The sequence below is a fragment of the Pecten maximus genome, chromosome 9 (genome assembly GCF_902652985.1).
Source record: "Pecten maximus chromosome 9, xPecMax1.1, whole genome shotgun sequence".
NCBI lineage: Eukaryota > Metazoa > Mollusca > Bivalvia > Pectinida > Pectinidae > Pecten > Pecten maximus.
This window is the reverse complement of record NC_047023.1, coordinates 12,406,521-12,434,155: the sequence shown is the minus strand read 5'-3', so window position 1 is coordinate 12,434,155 and position 27,635 is coordinate 12,406,521. Positions and strand designations below refer to the sequence as shown.

Sequence of the window (27,635 nt, the reverse complement as noted above, 5' to 3'; positions counted from 1 at the left end):
TAGGTTTATAGAATCAAATGGAGCCATAACACACATTTCAGCCCTAGAATTGCATCTCAAAACTTGTATGCATTTCGTTATTGGGCTCATCCTCAAAACTCCAGGGGTTACGATCAGAAAGGTATATGACCGTAACACATGGAGTATTGTAGATAGGTAATGCTGTGTACATCCATTGCAGCCCAAGTTTCCTCTGACCCTGTTACCGTGTCTTGTGTAGGGGTCCTACACCAAACACGGTGTCAGGGCCAGAGGAAACTCGGGCTACATCCATTGTTGTGTCTTTTATTAAAATTCAGAGCTGGAGTTATCCGTGTCTCCCTACAAACAAAAAGTCACTACCTGTAAACAATGGACAGAGTCTCTAATAATTAATTGCTGATAATTGTAATAATTAAGTAGTGAACAGTAAGAAAACATTTATTTAAACAAATTGTACATCAATTTAAGAAAAAAACAGTTAATACTATGTAATACAAATAGAACTCACACAGAAATTGGGCTATTTATTGTGAAAATTTCAAACTGAATACAAAATTGCAGATCTAGACAATATTTTCTGGCTTACAAAATGAGCGTGAGATCATCTAATACCTAAATACTAATAACTGAGATAGGTTTCGTCCTTTTCTCTATGTGGTAATTGGTGGTCATCATGAAAGGTCATTCTGGTCAGTTATAAACATACTTTCCATCTTCCTGTGCTTTCATCCTTTATTTCGAAGTTTACAGCAGACTCTCCTTCAGTACTACATCTAGTTTAACTTGCTTAGTGATATTTAAATTCTACGGATACTTTTAAACTTGACACACACTATTCAATTTCTAACATGAACAGTCTAAATAAAAAGAAGTGAATTTTCCATGGGGCAGAAATACTTTCATAAAAGTTTATATCTTGTAGATTTTTATTTGTCGGATAACTCGATATGTTCAAGATTTTGTAATACATTACACAATATTAATAGTAACACACAAAATAAAATATTGACTAAATAGCACCGTCAATAGTTTTCAAAATATCCCCAAGATTGCTATACATGTACCCTAAAACTGATGTTTGCAGAGCTAATGTTCTGATTATTGTTTTTACTTTAACTTATAAGAATCTTTGAAAACTGTTGCTTTTAAATAACATGTTTGGTAGATACAGGTCACTACCGGACTTAGTCTGGAAAGAAAATAGATATGTAGATACATTTATACCAGAATTTAAATGTACGAAAAATTCATTTTTTTTTTTTTTTTTTTTTTTACAGTAACATGTACAACAAATAAGTTTCCAACAGTTTTAATTCAATTTTGTTCAATAATTTAAGCATAATTTGTACTGAAAATTTAAATTCAACACCATGGAGGAAGAACAAAAATTACAGTAGCAATTTAACTAATATATAAAACTCTGTTCTGTTATTAATAATGATTAAGATTTAGTTGTAATAATGTGAGTAGCGTACAATTAAAATCATTCTGATTAATCAGAGTTATTTCCCTTTATTTCACTCTTGCGAGTTGTCAGTGTACAGGTAATGCAACTCACTGATGTTGACATTATACCATTAATCTGAGAATACCTCGGTACTATTGGAATTATAGATAAAGCTTAACTACCAATGGGGGCTGAAACTGATTTCAAGGAGGAAACATGGTATTTCACTTCATACAATAAAAAAAGTGTTTCTTATTTCATCATCGCTGTATACATAAAGTTTGCTTTCTTACAGTTTTCAATTTGTAGACAATATCAATTCAATATAAATAAATTCAACAGTGGTTTTTAGGGAACATATTACAAGTTAAGATCAGATGATACAAAATTGGTGGGGTATTCAAAGTGGATTAATTATACACTAAAATATCACTTTATACTACAAAAATCATCTCCAATAATATTAAAGATTTATCACAGTTTAAAAAACTAAACTTTTTTTTTTTACAATACATTTGTATATTATAATCAAGCACACAGTATAACAATATAATGTAAACAATAAATATTAATTTCAACATGATAACTTGGGTAAAATTAACAACATATAGTCATATATATGTACAATAAATTAAGTGGATAACATATCCAAAATTTACTACTTTCATTAGAAAAGTGTAGTAAATTGTATTTCATTTTTTCTTTTCTTTTTTTTTGGGGGGGGGGGGTGGGGGTGTTAAGATTTTGCAAGTAGCAAGTATCTTATATACAAATTGTAGCTGATTTCAGGTCAGTAATATGGAGGCCGAGGGACACATGTCAGACTATGATTCACAAAAGTCAGGCCTATAATTTTGTCCATGCATTGTGATGCATTGAAGATCAGATCCTTCCTTAAATGGTCAGGTCAAGGTCAATCTTATGTCAAGTCATGGCTAATCTAGGAAAGATTTGTCAATCTAAGGTCAGGTCATGGTCAATCTACAAAGAGGTCAAGGTCAACCTAAAGCTGGGTTATATCTAATATAGAAACAGGTCAAAGGTCAATCTAATGTCAAGTTATGGCTAATCTAGGAAAAATTTGTCAATCTAAGGTCAGGTCATGGTCAATCTACAAAGAGGTCAAGGTCGACCTAAAGCCAGGTTATGGCTAATCTAAGAACAAGTCAAGGTCAATCTGAGGTCAGATCAATTTTTGGTTGATTATCGGGTATTCATTTATTAATTTTCTTTTTAAATTTCAAATATTTCATTTCACATAAACTTTAACTTTCATGTTCAACAAAAACAATTGATAAAACCCTGTCAGATCAAATGAAATGTAAATAACATCTTGCAAAAATAATATGATACAATTTTCAAATGACTGTCAGAACATGCAGGTACAGAAACTAGATTTAAGAACAAAGGCTTTAACATATAAAATATACAGACATTATAACAATTAAATTCAACAATAGGTTTAATTTACTCAAAAACAAAAAAATGTATATCACATTTTAACATTTCACAGAAATTATGTCATGACTAATTTCATTGTCAACATAGCTGAAAGATAGGGTATATCTTCTAGTATATATTTGATACAGCCAAGATATAATTACTGCTGGTCGTATATATATGTTGAACATACTGTAAACGTGATTATTTTCATGGGGGTGAGGGGTGGGGGTGTTAATTTCGCAACTTCAATATGTAAACTATATGCGTGGGGGTAGTTCAGGATTACGCAAATTGGTATCAAAATAATATACGTGGGGAGAGTTTTCGCAAACAAAAGGAGACCATGTAATTAGCGTAAATTTCCCCCTCGCGTAAATTTCACCATTTACAGTAGTTGCTATACCTGGGACATCCAGTAGATCCTTGAGAGTATGTTAATGACTCCCAAAATCAGATTTGACTCTTGGGTTTGAAGGAATGTTTTGACCCTTCAGATTTCTGAGGAACAGTGATTTGACCTCTGAAATTGCTAAAAAGTCAAGGGTCGACTGGATGCCCTTATACTAGAGAGTTCCAGGCTGCATATACAGATGTATAGACTCTCGATAGTCGCTTAATACTACAGAGATCCAGATGGCATATACAGATGTACTTTCAAAATTTGCTACGCAACAGAGATCTAGGCAGCATATATATACAGACATATTTTTATTCTCGACTATTTTAGCACTCCAATAATATAAGATTATTACAAACCTTTCAGAAAAACTTAATTATTTGAGCAATGACATGTTGTCAATTAACATTCAAAAATATCTTATACCAAGGTCAAAAATCATGGCCATTTTGACCTTCAATAACCATGTTCACCTGTATGGGGAACTTACAAGTGTAATACTCAGTAATGATGATATCATGATTGCTTCACAAAGAGAAAGGAATTGTCAAACGGAATATATATATATATATATATATATATACACATGTATAGTACATCTCTAATTTGAAGATGTCATGAAAAGTTAATTTATTTTACATTTTTTTCATATGCACCACTTAGAAATATTGTTTCCAGTAATTTTGTAGGATATATAGGGTGAAGAAATTAGATGAACACAAACACTGCTCATATGTGAGTGGATGCTTTGGGAAGCTCCCTTCTTGATAATGAGTGAACCAGGAACAAATTGAAGTGGGCAATTAAAGGAAAGACATTTATCAAACTTCAAAGCAGAAATTTGAGTATAGATATAAAGCACTAAGATTCAAACTGATGATAAGTTATGAGATTGTGTATGGTGGCAAGGTAATTTCAAAGAAAAATTTCATGACTTTGTTACACAATTTGTGAATTATATATACATTGTATTTTAAGATAATAACTTTTTATATTATGTGAAGGACTTTGAAAAATAGAAAATAACTTCAAAACAAATATGTATATATCAACCACTTTTCCAGCTGTCCAAATGCTGAAGAGCAGCATTTGAATAGCTATGAAAGGCTTAAGCACCACCATTTAAACACATACCAAAGTTCTTGGGATATTAGCAGATTTGTTTTGAAGTTATTTTTTTCTGATAAATAAATGTACATGTATATAATTTATATACAGGTACCATGTATAACCATATAAGTTACTATCAACGTGATATTGCTTGTTTTAAGAGTTTTCATCTACTAACTGATAATAATTAAATCACATATGATAGAACAGTATTCTCAGCATTGAAGGTAGACAGTTAAGACAGCATATAAGATAATTTAAGCACTTTAACCAAGCTTATAACCAAGCACTTCAACCAAGCACTTTGGAAGAATTTGAACCAGCCGAATGTTGGATCATCGAGCTACATTATGAATTAAAAAAAGTTCAGATATCATTTTGCACATATGCATATATTTACCATTGTATGGCACTGCCACTAAAATATATAACCCTACCAATTCAGTTGCGAGTTCACCAGCTTATAAACTGCCAACTGAAATTTGAATTTGAAAATTTCAAAAAAAAAATTGCACGACAAATAAAAAATCGCAGATGGTAAATCTAAGCATTGAACGGCTTTCAGTTGGCATTCATAGTCAATATGAATGTCAACTGAAAGCCGTTCAATGCTTAAGTAACTCTTAGAACTGAGACCATGGCAGCACATTGTACTCTACATACCAAAGGATGGACACACCAAACATACTGTAGACTGGCCCCTTTATATTCTAGAATATTGAAATCATAAAATATACTTTATTTTTCTGATTTTAATCTCTAATTTCTGATTTTGTGATGCTTTTCTGATTTTGTGATGCAAAGTTTCAATCTAGGGGGAGATAATCTAGTATTAGAATTTAGCTGAGCAATTCCTCACAAAACACTTCGGGGTTGGTGGCCAGTGTACAAAGTGTAGTACATCTAGTTTAAGAAGTGACGGTATGATTTCATGTAGAAATGATGGTACATTTGTATCATTAAATTGGCTGATGTTTTCTATGTAAATTTCTTTTGTATTCTGAAAAGTAAATCTCAGGTTTGTGTATATTTCATTCAATTTTTAAAAATACACTGTACAACTTATTGATAATTATAATTAATTACTGCGTGATTGCATAGTTGTAATGTTGGCGATATATAGACGAGCGTGAACAATAGAAATATAACTTTTCTTAACCAATAAATATAAAGATTCCTGTTAAAAATTAACTACGATGTACAGTTTAAGACTGAGAGAATTATCACAATAGGTAGCTAATTATTGTAACACTAGACATCAATCAGACTGCAGTCTCGTGTAACTTACAGCTGTACGTATATGTACATTGTGGATTACTTATATTTACAATTAACTGATATGTATACATTTTCAGAGATTTCTAAATTGCAGATCATCTTCCTAAGTTTTACAAATATACAAATTTCTATCCGTCAACAAAATTTTTAAACAATCAGTTGAAAAAGGAATTTATATTTATTTCATCATAGATTTATTAACATTGTACTATGTAAACATAGTAAAAACTTGATGTCACTTGTCCATTTTTAATGCCCTTTTTCATATTCTGGAAATATTTCTGTAACATTGATTAATTATATCAGTAAAGTTACATTTGTCAATCCTCAACAATTGTTACAATGCTCATGTAGTTACGTAACATCGTACATCTATTTTATTACATTACATTAACTACATGATATCTGTTTCTTCAATGCCAACAGCAGCTACAGTCATGTTAAATTATAGTACCCATCAGGTTATTTGAAATTCAAAAATCTTATCCAATCATTTATGCAAAATCTGTTATTCAGACCCTTTATGCCTCTTCCTCAAATCAAATTCTCTGTTACTTCAGTCATCCTTCGGTGGCTTGGGCTTACAGCTTCTCTGATGGACAGTGAGGCGATCTGGCATGAACGTACGTCCACAGTTATCACAGGGGACAAGCTGAGCCTGAGCACTCTCCCACGCAGCTTGGTTAAAATCTTCAATGTTATATGATCCAGTACCTAGATGATAGAGATTGGTAATAGATATACAGATGTACATTTATTATATATAAGTTACTATATATATATGTCTTTTTTTTTCTCAATTATTTAGTCATTGACTATGGTATGTCTAAAACATTTCCCCAGAGGTATGTTGAATTCCTTTAAATTTTAAGATAAGTCCAAAACCTTTCATGTATTTTTTCCAACAGTTCCTCAATTTCATAGAATTTTCACAGCAGATTTGTTAAAAAAAATATGCAAAATGTTATGACCATATCCAAATTCTCATCAGAGTAAAGAGAGAGAAAAAAAACCCCACCTATAACACCTTTTCCTATTACTATTATATTATGGATAAGAAAGAAATTCAAATTTTATTTGTTTGTTTATTTGCTTGGTTAATCTCCCATGAACAGCCAGGGTCATTTTGAGGTGAAGTCTCCTTGTAGTAGTTGGTGACTACCTCAATTAGAACAACAGACGAGGCGCCCGTTGCATGCGATCCTAAACAATTAGGGTAAAGCGTCTTTCCCAAGGACACAACCACAACATCACAGACTGGCCTATTTCTCAGTTTCTGAGAAGCTTTAAAATGACACGGATCTTCACCTGAGGTTATGTGGCGGCACTCTTAGTCAAACTGAGCTATCGTGGCACCAGAAACTCAAAGAGCTAGTCTAGATTGAATTGATGTTACAGCGGTCAAAATTACAATCATGGTGAAATCTGGGGCAGCATTACAGGTAATATATTTAATGTGAGTAGTTAGTACTAGTTACCGTAAAAACTCTTGTATTTTGCACAGTTTTTTTTGTACTGAAATAAAGTTTATAGTTGAGGGTGCGCAAATTATACAGGTAGAGACGTTTTCAAGTTTTTTTAAGTAAAATAATGTTACATACCTGAAACATTTTGTACTTCTGGTTTCTTGGGTAATGGTCTCTGTTGGTGTCTAGGCAGCTTGCTATTCTCAATAGACCATTTCTGTAGACACTGGGGTTCGTGTATAGAGATGGACTTACTACCAAAGTCACGGCCACAGATATAACACACCATGAAGTTAGGTTTACGAGGAGGTGCAGCCTGTAATTAAGATAACTAATAAAATTAATCATTAATATCTAAGGCCAATATAATTTTATCACAACATAAATATGAAAACTATGAATTTCAATCAGGATTTTACATAGCAATTATTCAATTAATGTACTAAGCTGTGAAATGCTGAATCAAATCATGAAAAAGAATCCTAAACATATATTATATAAATTTTTCAATTTAGAATATACATTAGCATTGAAAACATTCAAATATAAATTGAACAAGAATATTCCATAGCAATTAATTAATCTACTAAGCTCTAAACTTTATCAAATTATGAAAATGAATCTTAGACATATAACATTATATCAAAGTTTTCACTTGAAAATATACATTAATATTAAAAATAATAAAAAATAAATTTAATCAGAATTTTACATAGCAATTCATGCCCTAAGCTCAGGTAATCTTGCTGGTAACAATATGCATGTCAAGCTGGGGATAAGTTTATAAGATTTTGATAATGGTATTAAAATAATGAATTTAGCCTACCTACAAAAAACAACATCTACCATCATACTTTTTTTTATGTATTAATATTGTGGAGGATTAACAATGCTTATACCACATTACCCAAGACATCATCATCAGAAGTGTACTTTGGTATAAATATTTTTCATAACTGAAATTGTGATTAAATTCCTCAGGAATAATCACCTTCCATTTTGATTACATATAGAACCAGGGTTAAAGGGACATCACGGTAAAAACGTTGTAATTTTCAATGAATGTACGTGTTTTGTTCCTTTCCAGTTATGTTTCTGTGCTGTCCCAATGTTCACAGTCGATCCTCATGTCCAGCTTGACCATTTGATTTAGTTAGGAATCCCCCTCTAAATTTAGCGCGGAAATTATTTTTAAATCATCACGTAACTGTTTTGAAGTCGAGGCAACACAAACACACGATAGTTTACAAGGCGAATTGGATTAGTTGGACAACGATATTATACAGTGGTTTAAATGTTAAAGAACACGTTCTGTATATATTCCGGCACATATATTTATGTGTAAATAAGTGTAAACACCGTACATATAGTATAGTGACAGTAGCGATGTACTGGTACAGACTGTATAAATATTACCGAGTTTGTGTAAATATTACCGAGATTGTCATGACCTACTATCCAGCAATCAAGCAGAATACGAGCAGCGTCCGTATTACTGCTGTTTTCATGTTTGAACTGTATTGTACTGCTTCCCCAGTTTAATTCTAGGATTGTGTTTGACCCATTTTCCAATTATTCTCTTCATTGCGGAAGCTGTTATCGTTTTCAACCGCAGTTGATTCACATTGGAAGCCATTTTTGTTTTCAGGTGTTTTAGTGTGTTGTGCGCATGCGTGTTATCGTATATGTCACAAAATTTGCATATTCAGACTATTGATCAACGAATTGTGATAACCTTTTTATAATTAATAATTGATGTTTTTTATATACATATATCATCAAATTCGAATGGTTATTGTTCATAAGGATACTTTTTTAAAGATATACCCAATAATATGAAAAAATACAAAATAAAAATTGGTTTACCGTGATGTCCCTTTAATAAATATGGTAAAATGTTCTGTTTCAGTGAAAACTCCAGACAACACATTGTGTCCTTTTATACACTGAAGTTTTCCATTGACTTGGAGGATGAATCGTGTACCTGTTTCATTGGTTTAGGTGGACTCCCATCCTTAGGTTTACACGATCTCTGATGAACATCCAATCTGTCTGTGGCAAATCGGCGTCCACAATTTTCACATGGAATCAACTGAGCTTTGGCATTTTCCCATGCTGCATCATTCATCTGCTCTCTGTGTAAACAAATGGAACCTCAATAATTATATATCTTACAATAAGCATCTCTATTTTGTATCTTAATCTTATTTTAAAAGGAATTTTCTATCTTATAATAAGCATCTCTATTTGTATCATAATCTTATTTTAAAAGGAATTTTCTATCTTATAATAAGCATCTCTATTTGTATCTTAATCTTATTTGAAAAGGAATTTTCTATCTTATAATAAGCATATCTATTTTGTATCTTAATCTTATTTTAAAAAGGAATTTTCTATCTTACAATATGCATCTCTATTTTGTATCTTAATCTTATTTAAAAAAAAGGAATTGTCTATCTTACAATAAGCATCTCTATTTTGTATCTTAATCTTATTTTAAAAAGGAATTGTCTATCTTAAAATAAGCATCTCTATTTCGTATCTTAATCTTATTTTAAAAAGGAATTGTCTATCTTACAATAAGTATCTCTATTTTATATCTTACAATAAGCATCTCTATTTTATATCTTAATCTTATTTTAAAAAGGAATTGTCTATCTTACAATAAGCATCTCTATTTTGTATCTTAATCTAATTTTAAAAAGGAATTGTCTATCTTACAATAAGCATCTCTATATTATATCTTACAATAAGCATCTCTATTTTATATCTTACAATAAGCATCTCTATTTTATATCTTACAATCAGCATCTCTATTTTATATCTTACAATAAGCATCTCTATTTTGTATCTTAATCTTATTTTAAAAAGGAATTGTCTATCTTACAATAAGCATACTTTGTCAGTGGGGCTCCATCCTCACTTGTTGGTTTCTTGGGAATCGGACGTCTTCGTTCCTTTGGAAGTTTGTTGTTTTCTGTCTTCCATTTCTCCAAACACTGAGGCTCATGGATTGGTAGAGACTTGGTTCCAAACTCTCTCCCACAGATGTAACAAACCACAGTTCTCGGTCCTCCTTTAGGGGGTGAAGATCCCCCAGGGTTTCCGCCCATCATCCCACCGGAGGTCTGGCTAAGGGGTGCAGAGGTAGGAGAGGCATCCGTCCTTGCTGCCCCACCCTTGGGCTTACAACTTCGTTGGTGAACAGAAAGACGGTCTGGTGCAAATGTTCGTCCACAGTTTCCACAAGGTATCAGTTGGGACTGTGCACTGTCCCAGGCTGCATTATTCATGGCCTCATAATCATAGCTTCCCCCAGCAGTTTTCAACACTTCGGGCTTCTTTGGGACTGGACGTCTCTGTTCTTTTGGTAATTGGTCATTTTCAATTTTCCACTTTCTAAGGCATTGAGGCTCGTGGATATCTATGGATTTTGTTCCAAACTTTCCACTACATATGTAACACAATACGAAGTGAGGACCAGCTGGCCCACCTTTGGGTTTAGTTGGTGACTTTTGTCCACCAGAGCTCCCAGTGGATGATCCACTACTTCCTCCCCCAGAAGATGCTGACTGTTTTGCGGCTCCTGGTGGTGCTTTACAGGCTCTCTGGTGAACTGTGAGACGGTCTGGGGCAAAAGTGCGGCCGCATCGGTCACAAGGAATAAGTTGGCTCTGAGCACTCTGCCAGGCAGCTTCATTCATAGCTTCGGCGTCATAGCTACCTCCAGCTCCAGCTAAAATCTCTGGTTTTTTCGGTGGTTTACGACGTTGGGATTTTGGCAGTTGATCATTCTCTATCTTCCATTTTTCAAGGCACTGAGGTTCATGGATTGCAACAGACTTTGATCCAAATTTCCTTCCACAGATATAGCATAAAACAAAGCCGGGAGCTGGAGGAGAAGCCTTGGTCTTTGGAGGTTTCTGATTTGGTGACGTGTACGTTCCCTCGCGTTGTAGGCCAGGACCTGCGGGTGTTGGAGTACCAGTGTCTTCAGAAGATGGTGGACTGGTGCTTCTCCTCTGCTGAGGAACAGTGTTGTCTCTTGTCGACTGTTTCTCCAGATCTACAGCATTTGTTTTATGCAAGACTTTTGGGGCAGAGAGTTTGACAGTTTTGGGGCGAATCAGGTCATCTGAATTAGAACCATTCTTGTTAGATCCTGAGCCACCTGGTTTAACTTTCAACTGCATTGGGTTATCTGTAAAATTACCATAAATTAATAAGAGTATTTGAAGAAAAAATTTAGTGTTTTTTTTTATGTTATGATTTTCTTCATTGCAACTAGAACACTGATGTAAATAAAAAAGGTTCATATAATATATCTTCACAGAGTCCTTGCTGTTGTTTTGCAACCTTGTTAACCAACAGAAACAAGGAGTTTATTCTACTTTCTGAATCCCCTGGCAGCTTTGCTAATTTGTCAATCTAATACATGCTATCACTACCTGTAACCATGGGGGTACCGTAATATCAAGAATCCAGCTGTAATATCACTGCATCATACTGTGAGGGAGAGGTGTCATAGTTTATATATGAACAAATTTATACAAATTAACATTGAAATAAGAAATGTATAATCCCATGAAACTCACATATCAGTACATGTATAAGAACTAAGATACCTGTTTTGCATCCCTTTTGGTGGATTGGCAGTCTGTCTGGAGCAAAGGTTCGGCCGCAGTTTTCACATGGCAGCAACTGTGATTGTGCACTCTGCCAGGCTGCTTCATTGAAACGCTCCCTGTCATTCGCATCACTTCCAATGGATGGTAAAAACTCTGGTTTAACTGGTGGTTTTCTCCTCTGGCTTTTAGGCAATTTGTTGTTATCGGCATGCCATTTCTTCAAGCATTGAGGTTCATGAATGGAAACCGAAGAAGACCCAAACTCTCTACCACAAATGTAGCAGACCACAGTCTTCTTCACAACACCTGGCATATTTCTGTAAAAGGGAAAAAATATAAATAAATAAATAAAAACATAACATTAGAAAAAAAATGTGCTTTCACCACTAAAAATGGAATTTTCAAAATTGTATTAACAATATTGACAAGTTGAATTAACCGTCTCCAGATAATGTTTTAATTACATTTTAATTTCTGGACATCATAATCATAAAGAAAATATGTTAATGTTGATTAACGCTCTTTCATGGATAAAAAGTATAGGACAGGACTGTTTATTTCCAATTTTATAGCAAAACTTTAACCAAAACACATGACAACCTCATATTGTTTGAAAAAATTGAATTACAGAAACCCATACACTAGTAGTAGCTCTTTTAATGCAAGAGTTGCCTGCCTTTATATATTAGTATTTAATTGTTTGGTCTCTGTCTCTCAGCTGAAAGATGCTGTTTTGACTCGGTTCATATGACATATAGCCAGGAATTATCAGGCAAGAGACTCTGGTTTAATTTCTGTCGGGCTGGCCCGGGCTCAGTAATCAAGTTTTCTCCTGCATTCTTTCATACTGCCATCAAACGAACCATCAATATGGTGTTAAACTATGTACATAATTATGTATAATGTGATGGTACTAGATTCTATATGGGTTGGCGGCTGCCTTCTACGTAATGTATACAGTCTCTATAGCTGTCACTTGTTTAGGAACTTTTACTCAATATTTGGCTAATTCAATGTCATTTATATCATTAACATACATCAGCGTATTATGATATCATAAGAAGAAATATTTCTATTGTAGAATTACTGCCAACATGTACATGTATTTTAATTCAACTAGTATATAATGAAAGTGTTTTTCAAGTTCTCGAAAAGCTGAGGTGCAACATTTATGATATTCTTCAAACGTACCGATGGGAATTTGGTATATAAGACACTGAAACTTGTATAGCCTCTACGTGGTAGATATTTTATTGATGATGTGCCAAATTTGACAGGTGTCTGGTGAGAAAATCGAAATGTATTTGGTAGCCTAATTTTGATTAGAAGAATGTATTGGGCAAGTCCCCATATTCATTTATAAACACACTCATCAACGTTATATTTAGCATCATATGGTTATGTGTCAAGTCAAAGATAAATAAGTTTGATTCACTTACAAAACAGGCGATGTAAACAACTTTCCCTAGTTACAATGCCAACCTTTGCCGCCATTTTTAAACAATATTTCTGAAATCTCGTTTAGACGAGTGGTGCAAATTTATATTAATTTTTGATGAAATTTTTAAAGGTTGTAAAATACATGGATATACCATGAAATTGGGAAGTTTTGTTTTGTTTTGTAAAAGAAAACACGTCGTAATGTGTAAACGAACATTGAACGAGCACCTGTTGCGGAAATCTTCAGTATTGGAGATAATAAAATCGAATCGAAAATAACAACATGGAGAATGGCTCGACCGATGTCAGCTTCCATTTCGCAACCTAAGCTGAACGGATACGTCTTTACCGAGAAGCTTGGCAGTGGTTCCTATGCTACAGTGTATAAAGCTTACAAGAAGGTACCTTCACCATTTTGATTTCAAGTGTACATGAAAGAAATTAGTGTTGTCTGTTGACTCATCGTCACCTGTCAATGTTGCCGATAACTTGCATCGTCTGCATTGCCATTAGTTAATTGGTCGTTGAATTTATCAAAAACGATTTTGCCAAGAACATCAAGAAGAAACTTGCTTGTTTGATATTATTTTCTTATATACATTTACGTCTCTGGATACCTTAATTAAATATATTAAGACAATTCTGATAGATAAATTTGCAAAAAGTGTCATGCGATGAAATCAACCGCCCAAAACTTCAGAAATATAAAACGAGCTATGTCAGCGAATTCTTAGGCTTGATTCATGATCGGATTTACATAAGACATTTAACAATTGTAAATCAGTTAAAACTTGTAGTTTGCATTAACAAGTCATGGGCCAAAGAAATATTGACTTTATACATGTATTTAGGTTTTTATTTTATTAAATTAAACTATAAATATTAAATATTTTTGCAGCATGGTTCCAGGGAGGTTGTAGCAGTAAAGTGTGTTTTGAGGTCGTCTTTGAACAAGGCATCATCAGAGAACTTACTGCGAGAAATAGAACTTTTGAAAAAACTTAAACATGACAACATCGTGGAACTCAAGGATTTTCAGGTATGTATTTGGTCTTGATTTCAAAACAACTTAATTCTATGTCTATGTCAGTCTGTTGATTTAATTTGTTGCACATCTTTTTTTTTCAAATTTTGCCTGAAAAGTGAAATTTTTAATAATCAAGACATTAAGTAACTACTTATTTCAATTGATATTATCATAGTTAAAATAATAATGTCTTCAGTTATGCTTTATTTAAACCTCTCACTATCCTCGTGTCATTTCACAAACAAAATTGGTTCAGCAAAGTTAGCAATAATTGTCATACTCAGTTTGAAGGGATATCCCGTCAAACTGAAATAAATCAGTGTTAATTATAAAATTGACAAGAAATAAGCCTAAATCTATGATCCACTACCCTTAAAGTAGACCGACCCTTCTGTGACGTCACAGACATGAGTCTGGCGATCCGGTGTCCGGCGATCCGGGCCCTTGATGATATTCATGAATAGTTACATCTGGTTTAATTTTCAAGTCAGCTGGGAGATAAATGTTTAGGCCTACAACAGGATGCGGTCAAGAGGTAAAGGGGGTCAGTTTTGTAAAACTAAAAGACTAGGTAAGGCTGATGCTTTCAATGAAGTGAGAACATAAAGATGGTCCATTGAAAACCAGGACAGCGCCGATGTATCACATAATTTCTCAATCTACTATGCAAGCATTCTAATTTCATTATTGGCTATGGATATTCTATCCCATTTTGCTTGCCCCATCAGACCACAGGAAATATGTTTTTATATATGCTGACAAAAACTTTAAATGTCATTAATAGATAAAGAAATAAAGAACAGCTGGAAATTTTCCAACTTGTAGGGAATATCCCTTTAATGACATCACAACTATACATTTTTATACTTATATTTTACTCAAAAATTAGAAAATTCATGGAATATAGGTAAATATATGATAATATATGCAGTGAGTGGGGATAATTCTGATGTAAGAGCTTTGTCGGATACCCACGGTCTATTCACTGCTACACTACACTTATCAGTGGGTGACAAGTATAGCGTACTAGCGGTAGCACAATCAACCGTTGGGTCTGATGACAGTGTAGGAGGGAATTTTACACCTTTATGTTTTTTGCTGAAAATCTTGTTAAAATTCTCAGAATATATTATATAGGAAAATCTCTCCCAAAACATTACTGTACTCAACTTAGATTTATCCCTGTCTAACAGTAGTATTGGATGTTTAATTAATGCTGTCAAAGCATTCATGTTCATTGTTTTCCATTGTTTCAGTGGGATGATAAGTGTATCTACCTTATCATGGAGTACTACAGTGGAGGAGACTTATCCCATTTCGTACGCTCCAAAAGGGCCCTGCCCGAATATATCGTCAAACGCTTTCTTCAGCAAATTGGTAAGTAACTGTTTGTAGCTCTCAGCTAGTGTAAATGTTAAAATGCTAGAAATGTTACACAGGTTACTAAAGTAATCTAGAGGCAGTCATTTTGTGTTACATGTATTTGATAGAATTCCTGCTATACAATGTACATATTAAGGATACATATCACTTATCAGAAAAATGATATTGTTGCTGCATGGGAAAAGTTAATTTTTCAAAATGTGAGTACTTTCCTGAAAAATATTACTACATTTTGTACTTTCCTTCTCCATACATTTTGTTCCATATATACACACATTGATTGGAGAAAATATCTCTCTGAATATTACAAAAAGAATTTAAATTATAATATTTGTAATTGATTATCATACATTAGACTGGTAAATATTTGTTTCAATTTTCAGTCAGAGCTATGAGGTACCTGAGGGAACACAATGTAGCACACATGGATCTAAAACCACAAAACATCCTATTATCTTCACCTACAAACCCATCCCTCAAAATTGCAGGTGAGAATTTTTTTCACTTCAAGACACAATCGCAGTCCATATTTAGGTAATGGGCCACATATTTCATACTAATGCACAGTGCAGTGTAACGAGTGTACAATATAAGTTTACAATCCTTTCTTTTATAATAATGTATGATATATACATTGTGTATGTTATAAAACATTCTTTTATTTGACTTGTGTTTAGAGAGTTGGCCACTTAGTCTCAGGTGTAGACCCAAGGTGTGTGGTTCCACGCTCCCTACCATTGTAGGCTATTGTTTCTCGGGAAGCTGAGAAACAGGCCGCTTTGTGCTATTGTGGTTGTGTCCATTGGCAAGACACTTTACCCTAATTGCTCTAGATGGCATGTGGTAGGCCTCCTGTATGTTGTTCAGTGAGGTAGTCATCAACTACTACAAGAAGTCCCCATCTCAATTTGACCCTGGCTGTTCATGGGCTATTAAACCCAGGAAAATAACAAAGACTTGTGTATTGTAAGGAAATTCTCTCACATGTAAGGATACAGTACAATACTATGTATATAGCCCCAGAATAAATAATCCTGTACTTTTTCTATGTAATTAATTCATGTTGCCTTAAATATAATTCTATAAGTTCACATAAATTTATATTTTAGATTTTGGTTTCGCAAAGCACATGTTCCATGGTGATGAGCTACATGCAATGAGAGGTTCACCTCTGTATATGGCTCCCGAGATTATCTGTAAAGGAATTTATGATGCTCGCGTCGACATCTGGTCTATAGGAGTCATAATGTACGGTAAGCATGAGAAATGATGTACAACCACAGGCATCTATAGTAAGAGTAGGGTCTATTTTTTTTTTCTATCAGTACTAACCAGAAGCAGGTGCCTGTGGTACAGCTATAACATTAGTGTTTTCTATCTCCATAATGGATCCCAGATCATTTTCTGAGTGTTTTCTATCTCCATAATGGATCCCAGATCCACTTTTCACTTAAAAAATGTTTATATTTCCAGACTAATCTATTTCAAACAACAAACTTAGTCTTACCTTCACCTATTTATTATTAAAAAAAAAAATTTATGGGATGCATATAATGTAATTACCATTACCAATTAAAATGTGGGTTAATGTATGTAATTATAAGTTTGGGTAATTAATTTAGAAACCTTAACCAATACAAGTATTGTTTGTAATTGTTATGTTTTATGTTGTTGGTGTTTTTTTTGTGTTTTTTTTTTTTTTTTTTGAGATTCAGTTTGATTTAAAATATCCAACTAAACAATGAAATTACATGATTTCACATTTGACTTGTTACACAATTTTGAAAAATGAAATTGTTTTTCTACATGTTTTGAAAAGTGAAATTGTTTTTTCTACATGACAGGAATAGATCCAAAATTAGTGTTCTTAAAACATTTTTTGCTAGTGTTGACATTTAGTAATCCAGTGTGCCCATTTAACAAGGTAACATTATTTGTATCCTGAAAATATATGATGTTAACACTTGATTATCTGCAGTATATATTCAGTAATTTAAGCTAGGTCATGTTAACTTTGGTCGTAGAACATAACACAGGGCTTTGTAAAATTATTTCAGTGATACTGTTTTTGGTAAATTTGGAAAATACATTACATCATTTATACTGTTGCATATAAATTATATAGAAAAAAAATACATTTAGGTCAAATTTTATTAACAGAATGTCTATTCGGACGGGCACCTTTTGCCTCGAAAAACTTGAAGGAACTTGAGGTGAAGATCTGGGATTCAAAACCAGTAGAGGTTTGTATATATTATCTTACCTCATTTTTTGATTCGTTAGTCCTAGGTCTTTGTAAGATGTATCTATTTATAAAAGATACCAGTAGAAAGCAGTAAGCTTTCAACATCCACACTTTCACATACAGGGGCGTAGCTGGGTCCTTGATTAAATGAATTCACAAGTGCCGTAGGAAAGTTTTGAAAATATTAAAATGGAGTTAAAACAAAGTCGATGGTCCTGCTTTTTCCCCAGTAAACTTTAATTTTCATTTCTGTTCCCGATGTGTCAGTGTCACTATATGGTTCTACTATGTATACAAGGTGCATTTGACTTCATATTGATACATTTTTTTTTTTTAAGAAAATTTAAGTGGATTCACCAGCGTACTTGCGTACAGGCAGCTATATATGCGCCTGACATACAGTGTATGTATTGCTCCTTCATAATCATACAAGTACAACCTATAATATTTCGTATTACTTGATTGATATGATATTTGATTTTCAATTAATTTTCTTTAATACTTCCTTTGATATTTTTTTCCAATTTTTCGAGCCTGGTGTTGATGTTTTTCAGCTTCCATATGGTGTGACAGTTTCAGACTCATGTAGAGATATTCTGCTTCGGATGCTGAAGAGGGATCCCGATGAGAGAATAAGCTTTGACGACTTCTTTAATCATCCATTTGTTGATCTTGACCACATGCCTAGCAACCAATCCTTAGATAAAGCAGTAAGTTAGAAAAATTCTACAGCCAACTTTGTTAACGGTGAATACAACATAAGATATACTTTGGTTTCTCAACAAGATGCTTTAATTATACAGTTCATTGAGTGGGATTCAGTTAATATTGAAATATATTTACAATATGATTCTATATTTGTAATATTGTAGTGTATTCAAAGGTATAGAATTCTGATGAAGGGTTCTGTGATTTCAGCAGTAGCTGTGCTTGTAAAACTATACATATGTGGCTGTGTTATGATTTACTTACAGGTAGCTGTAGTGTGGGTTGCTGTAATATACTGTATTATAATCCACTTACAGGTAGCTGTAGTGCAGGATGCTGTAATATACTGTATTATAATCCACTTACAGGTAGCTGTAGTGTGGGTCCTGTAATATACTGTATTATAATCCACTTACTGGTAGCTGTAGTGTGGATCCTGTAATATACTGTATTATAATCCACTAACAGGTAGCTGTAGTGTGGGTCCTAGTAATATACTGTATTATAATCTACTTACAGGTAGCTGTAGTGTGGGTCCTGTAATATACTGTATTATAATCCACTTACTGGTAGCTGTAGTGTGGGTCCTGTAATATACTGTATTATAATCCACTAACAGGTAGCTGTAGTGTGGGTCCTGTAATATACTGTATTATAATCCACTTACATGTAGCTGTAGTGTGGGTCCTGTAATATACTGTATTATAATCCACTAACAGGTAGCTGTAGTGTGGGTCCTGTAATATACTGTATTATAATCCACTAACAGGTAGCTGTAGTGTGGGTCCTGTAATATACTGTATTATAATCCACTTACAGGTAGCTGTAGTGTGGGTCCTGTAATATACTGTATTACTATATTTGTAATATTGTAGTGTATTCAAAGGTATGCAGGGTTCTATGATTTCAGCAGTAGCTGTGCTTGTATAACTATACATATGTGGCTGTGTTATAATTCACTTACAGGTAGCTGTAGTGTGGGTCCTGTAATATACTGTATTATAATCCATTTACAGGTAGCTGTAGTGCGGGATGCTGTACTTTCAGACCAGAAAGGAGATTATCCTGATGCAATAAAACACTACTGTAATTCTCTCTCTCACTTCATTCCAGCCATCCACCGTGAGTATGATAAATTAAAAATCAATTCTATCATAAGGAAAAATAAATAATTAGCAAACATATGTAGCAACAGTCATTAGAAATGTGTTTCTTTTAGGTTTAGTCTAGTTTTGTTGTTATTTAAGGGTTAACTGTAATTCGCGGTTTATTCAGAGTACACCCCAGTTTTTTGTGTTATTGCTCAATAACGTATATTACAGTTAACCCTTATAATTTAATTAACAACGATAAGAAACATTTTCATTAAGTTAAACATGTTTATTTTGCTCCAGATATTTAAAAACACATCGATAAATACAAAATCCTGTGAACAACGATTACTCCGCTACTTCCGGTATAACTGAAAGTACATGTAGTTCCTTTTATTTTTTTTATGTTATGAGATGATAACATAATTTTTTGAGCCAATGAAAATGCTTGTTACAAGCACAATTAAATTATAAAATAGCCACTAGCAAATATTTTTGGACTTAAATTTTGGTACTGTAACATTTGATTTGTTACTGCTCTTCCTCAGAAACTACAAAGCGACTGAAAATGAAGCTTTGTCAGGTCATTTAACCAATCTTTACAAGTATTAATTGATAAATTCATTGACAAGTAAGTATGAATATATATCCCTGTGTTGATATCTAGGCTAATGATTTTTCTGTAAAACTATTTGTATTCATAATGATAAATGCTACAATCACAATTTTTTGTAAAATTATTCAAGTTAAAATGAAGCTGAATTTACTACAGCATTTTTTTTTTTCATTTGAATAAAAAGTTTGAAAGTTCTTTTCATTTGATTATTGAAATAATAAAAATGATGCACGGATGTAACATTTTCTGTTTTAATTTTTTACTGTCTTCAGATGAAAAAGACAGGGAAAAGAAAGAAGTACTGAGAAGAAAGGTAAGCATGTTTTCCTAATTTATACACACAGCCTGTTGTTATACTTCAAAACCAATAAAATATTTGTAAACAAAGTGATGTCTGACTTTTATGAATTCAAGTTCAATTAGATATTTACCATATAGCATTTTGCCTCTGGTTGGTCCAAACTTCTTAAATTGAATCAGACACCTTTCCTCTCTACGACTGTTTCTGTATAATTATGTCAACTTGGCATTTTAAAGAAGCATTATCATGGAAAAAATACTGAAATACCTCCAGCTCAGTCTGTCACATCAGTCTTCTTGCTTATGGTATCTTAGACTACTTGATCAGAAATATGTGATTATTTCTTACAATTTCTAAGGTTAAAGAGTACATGGATAGAGCTGAAGAATTAAAGACATTGATGAAGCCAAAAAAGAATGAAGTTCTGAAAAGGTCTTGTTCTACAGATCCACTGCAACAACTTTGTAAGTCCAACCCACACCAATTACTTTTGTAAATTATGTGACCTTCAACCAACCTACACCAATTACTTTTGTAAATTATGTGACCTTCAACCAACCCACACCAATTACTTTTGTAAATTATGTGACCTTCAACCAACCCACACCAATTACTTTTGTAAATCATGTGACCTTCAACCAACCCACAGCAATGACTCTTATAAATCATGTGACCTGAGACCAGCACACACCAATGACTTTTATAAATCATGTGACCTTCAACCAACCAACAAACACTAATTTTGTATATCAAGTGACTTTTAACCAACCCACAACCATGACTTTTATAAATCATGTGACCAGAGACCAGGACACTTCATAACAAACTATGAAACAAATTATGCGAGTCTCATCTAACTGTGACCTCTAATGATGGCTTCCAAGTTCCATCTAAGGGTCTCTCGTTTCATTAAACCTCATCACTTTAATTGTTTCTATAACTGCATGCCATGATTTGTGATAGTTGATAGGAAACAAAAATAATTGCAGCAAAATAGCTGGATTTTGAATGTTAAGTTTTAATTAATTTCTCACCTCAAATAAGGATTACATGAGGAACTGCTGCAGGGACTAAAACTTACGATGTATAATAACATGATTCCCATACTCCTCCACAGCTATTTTATTATGCAGAGATATAGTATTGTCAGTGCCAGTTTGGTATTTCCCATTGCAAAGGGGGCCATGGTGGCCGAGTGGTTAAGGTGTACCGACACTTTAACACTAGCCCTCCACCACTGGGTTTTTCTCCGGGTACTCCGGCTTTCCTCCACCTCCAAATCCTGGCACGTCCTTATATGACCCTGGCTGTTAATAGGACGTTAAACAAAAAACAAACAAACAAACAAACAATGTCCCATTGCATCTTGTCCAGTTCCATGTCAGTCCCTTACAGAAATGAATCGCCTCTGGCATATACACGTAGTTGCAGCAATATTGCTGCTTTTGGTAGATTTTATATTATGCTAATTAGCATTGCGGCGCTAAGGTTGTTGCACGATAGTTGAACAATAGTAGCACATTACTGCACCACAGCTGCAAACTTAAGATTTATGGACTGCCTTTTGGACAAATATTAAGAAATGTCAGACACTACATTGTATGTCCAATTAGTTCAATACTTTTGCAATGTTTAGACATGTACTTATCATATATTTTGAGCAATTATGTATTGCCTATATTGAAAGTGACATCAAATTACATATAGCCATATGATGCAGAATGCTGATTTATTGTATATAGCAATATGGATTGTGTCATATCTTGAGAATGGTCAGAGAACTCCTCAAAAGGTCATTGATCAAACTTAAATGGTAAAAAGGGATGCAATGTTTCATAGGAGTGGGGGTATTATGTCTTCATTTTACAAGTTGACACCTGCATTATGTACAATGTTTGAGAAATTAAGAGAAAAGCACCGGAATACCAGCAATCAATAAACAACGGTTTGAGTGATGTTTCAGTAGCGACACCAAAGTGACTCTCTTCGAGTTCCCCTAATTAATTTGTATGCTGTCTGGTGGTGTTTCGCAGGTGTAGTTTGAGTGAAGTATCAATTTACATATGGATTGCTTGATATTAATTTGCATTAGGTTAGTTGTCTTAAATAAAACATTTATTCTTGCAGTGAAGATGTATGAAAACACTGATGAAATAACAGCAGCATTAAAGGTGATAAAAGGAGCTGAGATCGAGGTATTAATCATCCTTCCTCTCATTAATTAGTCAAGATTACATTGTGAACACCTCCATCAACTGATTTTGTTCGTGTCCAAATCATAGTGACATTATTTTAGTGTTACCACCTGCTTAAATTTTGGCAGTGATCGGTCAAGGCTAAAAAGGTCAAATGTCACTCTTTTAAAATAACCACTTTTGGAAAAATGATAACCGGTAATCAAAAGTATACATATTGTGACATCACAAAATGACACTCAAAGATATTTTTTGGTATAACTTTTCAAAATAAAAAGAGATTGTTATCATTTAATGAATAATTCTTCTAGATCTAACAACTAAATTGTGTTTTGACATATTCTATAAATCTTCATTTTAACATTTGATCCTCCTGCTAAAGACTTATATCTTGTTTCACACAACCCATTACTTGTTTTGTTTTGATTTTAGCATGCTGCAGAAGATTATGAATCAGCACTGGGTCACTATGAGTTGGGCTTGAGAACTGTAATTCATGCCCTGAAAGGTATATCAAAATTATTCATTCTTGCTTTGATAAAACATCTTTAATTTTATTCGGTCAAACACTGAAATAGGTTGTTATGGTGACATTTGGTCTGACAAATTAATCACAGAAATAAGTTGCCATGGTGACATTTGGTTAAACAGAAATAGGTTGCCATGGTGACATTTGGTCAAACAGAAATAGGTTGCTATGGTGACATTTGGTCAGACAAACAAAAATAGGCTGCCATGGTGACATTTGGACAGACGAACACAGAAATAGGTTGCCATGGTGACATTTGGTCAGACAAACACAGAAATAAGTTACCATGGTGACATTTGGTCAGACAAACACAGAAATAAGTTACCATGGTGACATTTGTGCAGACAAACACAGATATAGGATGCCATGGTATGTGACATTCTGTCAAACACAGAAACAGAAATATGCACTCAATACTGCTTAATCTTAAAAATAGTCATTCAAAAGATTACTTAAGTTGTTTTTTTTGATAATTTATGCATGTACTGTTATTAGAACTCATAATATAGGTTGCATATACAGGTACATGTATACATATTATTCTAATTGGTGTATTTCATGTCTCGGATAATTAGATATTCAAATATGGTACAAGTGCATTGAAAATGTTCTCTGTTGAAACATACTGGTAGGTTCTGTGCTGTAACTTCTTGTGGCCATATGAAATTGAGAGAAAGAAAATACTGCAGGGATAGTGGAGAATAAATGTTTCATATTTTCTTGCAGAAGAATCAAAAGGGAAAAGAAAAGACCTTTTAGGGAAACAGGTAAAAAAAACTTAATTCATAGTTATTAGAAGCTCCCCTGCCCAAAGAGCAATTAAGCTTATGCTGTCGTGCCCTGTTTGTCATCCTCCAGGCATCAACCATACTCTTTAAACAACATCTTCTCAATAACCAAGAGACTTGATATTGGACATAACGTAGCATGCTGGGTTGAGGGGCTACCATGCATGTTTATATAGATAACCTTGACTTACATTCAAGGTAACAGGGGTCAAGTATGCTGAAATCTTTTAAATAACTTTTCCTCAATAACCAAGAGATGCAGAGACCTGATATTGGGCCAGCACTATGCTGGGAAAGGGCATCACAATTTGTTTAAATGAATACACCTAGCCTACACTTATATTTGAATTAAGTGGTAATCAGCTTAGAATAGATCAACTAAGTTGCATTAGAATCAGATTAGCGGTATAGGCCCATTGGGCCTCTTGTTTAATTACCCGGTAAGCCAAACTACAAATTACAAGGAGACTTATTATTGTCTTGTACACAAATGATGATATATTGAGCTTTCATGTTTCACAAAAATGTTTCCACTGTTTCACTTTGTACAAATAGGAGCTGGAAGAAAATCCTTTTGGGAAGGTAGGGATGAAAAAACCTCATCTTCAAAAGTCATGTGGAGCATGGAGATGTCGACTGATTTTTTTCAAAAAATTAATTTCATTTTAGCTTTGAGAATCAGCATGTAAATCAAAGCAAAAATATAAGTGTTGCTTAATAATGTATATCGTTGATAAGGAATTTATTAATATTTTGAGCAGACTCGTCTTTGGATGGAAGAAGCAGAAAAGATCAAGACATTCCTGTCTGTTAAAAAACTCAATACAGCAGACACGTCAACACAAGAGGAAGAAACGGACAATAAATATCTCGGTAAGATGAAATGTTATCACTGCTAGTAATTGATAGATTGTTAAACAAAAAATTACTGTCAGAATGTCAATGATTGATTTGTACATGTTTGCAAAATATTAGTCTAAGAACACTCTTCAAATAGATGGAGGGAGAGGAGAGTTATATCTAATGTGTCATTTATGGTATTGTTTACTAATTTGAAACAGCCTTAATTAGTTATTAACCATTTCACCCCTACTGATCATATTGGACTTCAAATGATAATTGAATGGAAGAGTCCACTAAAGTTTCTTAGGGTTGAAAGGGTTAAAATGAATATTTTTTGTTTCATCTTTTTTTCTTCATAAAAATGAAATTCATTTATTAATAAATTGAATATTTAATGAAGGTTTTTGCACAGAATATTAACTGATATTTCGATGATATCAAACATTTGAAATGCTATCAAAATAGGGCAGATTAAGTTATTGCTTAGACATTTGGATAAAACATGTATTTTTCAATTTCAGGGCAATGTTCAATTCAGTGAGAACATCCATGTCATGACCGTCTGCCAGAAAACTTCAAAGTAGTATAATCTATTCAAGAATTAATTTTGTGGAAAAGTGGTGAGAAGGAAGCATTATTTTGTTGAAGAATGATTGTCATATCTCTGTAACGATGCCTCATAATACTATTTCATTAAGTTTAATTTGTACTTGTTTATAAAATTATATATGTATACTGCCAGTCAGTTTTTGTACGATATTGTGATCCGTGCTATTGTCGTGTGAGAATGATCAGGGATACTTTTTACAGTCAAAATATCTGCCCATGTTATATAAAGCATGATAAAAAAAAGATTTTGAAATGTGTTTCATTAGACAATATATTGACGGAACAAGAATTACTCATTTGAAATGTTGAAGTGTTTAACACAAAGCAGGCTGTGGTGTCTTGAATAAATTCAATTCAATATAAATCTTGTAGAAATATACTGTAAGTTTTTCGAAACCATTGCCATTTTCTATTTTTAGTATCTTCTTCAAACCTTGCTTTTCTGAATTGGGAATCTTTTGATTATATACAGTGTGTAAATCTAAAATGTTGTGTAAATGAAAAAAATACAAATTCAATATAAGTACTGTATATACAAATACATATCTTTGTTTATTCCTCTTGTACGAAGTTATTAAACTTTCTTTTTGCTTTCATGATAATTGTTGGTATTATTTTGAAATTTTAGAAATATAAACATGCCTTTCAGAATTATTACAGTACTGTACATAGTACGCTGTGACTACCATTATGTTGTATCATAGTCTGTAAATGTATTCAGCTGATCCCATCGGCAGCTGGTAGTTGTGATTTTATTTTCGGTTGATGCCCAGGACTGTAGATGTTAGATAGTCCATGTTACATGTAAACCATGACATTTCCATTGAGCTAAACCTGAAACTGCAAGGTTTTTTCACAGTCTACTTTGTATGCTTGTTCAACAATTAATACAATATACCATTCTAGTTTTGTGATGATTCCATTTATTCAGTTTTTTTGATGGAGCTGTTTAAAGTATAAACTTTTTTTTTGCAGTTAATCATGCACTAGCAACAGTTTTCCATGATAAAAGATCATCAGAAATTAATTTGTTAATTGGTAGACTGGAAATTGTTGGCCACAAAAAACATACCAACAAAATATACATTATTGCTTATGACATTTACCTTTCCATAATTGTATGTTAATTTCTGCAGTTCTGGTTGGATTTTTAAGATATCTAACTCACATTATAATTGTCATAATCACATTGATATTGCATAATCTTATTATTTATGTTTATATTTTCTGTCCGATTTTCAGTATTCGTTGGAATTTTAAATATCATAACCGTACTGATTTAATCCTGCGATGGTTCAGTAAGTGCCAAGATTACATTTTGTTAGTGCCAAAAATGTTTTTTGAGGTGCCAATTTTTTCCCAAATACTGTTAGCATATTAATTTTGGCGAACTTAAGTTTTAACATTATTTGCTATTATAGAAATGACAAAAAGAAAGTGTACTTATATTATACCATACAGCTGTAAATTCTTATGGTCAGATTTTTGTAAGTCGGAATAATGGCAGAACGACAATTTCATTTAAATATAGGGATTTCAAAGTATATTTGTGTAAAATGATTGCCCTAATTAAATCAAGATTAATTGTTTTTTCGTCATAGCCGTATAATTTTCTTTTGGCCCCAGATATTGATGTGACAGGTGGCGTTACTGGCCAAGATTAAGTATTTGATTGGCCAATGTAGCGGTAAATGCAAAATGCAGATATGCAGTTAAAAACAAGCTGAATAAGTGGATGTACCTTTTCAAATGACACATTAATAAAATTATATTCCTGATAAAGATGCAGTCTTATTATCACCAAAAATGATTCAAACTGTTATCCGTGCTGAAACGTATTAGTTCGTTAACTTATTTCACCAGCAGTTTTACATTTTAATCACCAACATTAAAACTATGCCGTTTATCTTTTTTAAAGATATTTCTTGTTTGAAATCATAATAGACCCTATTCTGTATACTGTACCTGTACAATATCTGTATCTGTCTTTAAATACCATTAAATATATCCTGTCATACAAAGATGTACATAATTTATATAATTGGTAATAACATGTAATTGGGCTTTTTTTATTTTGTTCCGTTTTTATTTTGAGATCTTTTATTCTTT

The 27,635-nt window shown here is 33.1% G+C and overlaps 2 protein-coding genes across 2 annotated transcripts; one reads left to right on the top strand and one right to left on the bottom strand.

Annotated features, from left to right (window-relative positions):
• Nucleotides 1-5,001: 5,001 nt before the first annotated feature.
• Nucleotides 5,002-13,272, bottom strand: LOC117334374 (zinc finger protein 474-like). The gene is made up of 6 exons (XM_033893964.1): nucleotides 13,191-13,272; nucleotides 11,749-12,068; nucleotides 10,022-11,324; nucleotides 9,108-9,258; nucleotides 7,259-7,439; nucleotides 5,002-6,371 (listed from the first exon to the last, which is right to left on the bottom strand). The coding sequence occupies exons 2-6, from the start codon at nucleotides 12,062-12,064 to the stop codon at nucleotides 6,214-6,216; spliced, it is 2,109 nt and encodes a 702-aa protein (XP_033749855.1). The 5' UTR covers nucleotides 12,065-12,068; nucleotides 13,191-13,272; the 3' UTR covers nucleotides 5,002-6,213.
• Nucleotides 13,273-13,442: 170 nt separating this feature from the next.
• LOC117334375 (serine/threonine-protein kinase ULK3-like) lies at nucleotides 13,443-26,122 on the top strand. The gene is made up of 15 exons (XM_033893965.1): nucleotides 13,443-13,592; nucleotides 14,090-14,230; nucleotides 15,475-15,595; nucleotides 15,985-16,089; nucleotides 16,711-16,854; nucleotides 17,762-17,844; nucleotides 18,401-18,556; nucleotides 19,571-19,676; nucleotides 20,534-20,574; nucleotides 20,921-21,026; nucleotides 22,690-22,757; nucleotides 23,190-23,265; nucleotides 24,013-24,053; nucleotides 24,836-24,947; nucleotides 25,439-26,122. Exons 1-15 carry the CDS (start codon nucleotides 13,482-13,484, stop codon nucleotides 25,456-25,458), a joined length of 1,431 nt encoding a protein of 476 aa, XP_033749856.1. The 5' UTR covers nucleotides 13,443-13,481; the 3' UTR covers nucleotides 25,459-26,122.
• The last annotated feature ends 1,513 nt before the right edge of the window (nucleotides 26,123-27,635 follow it).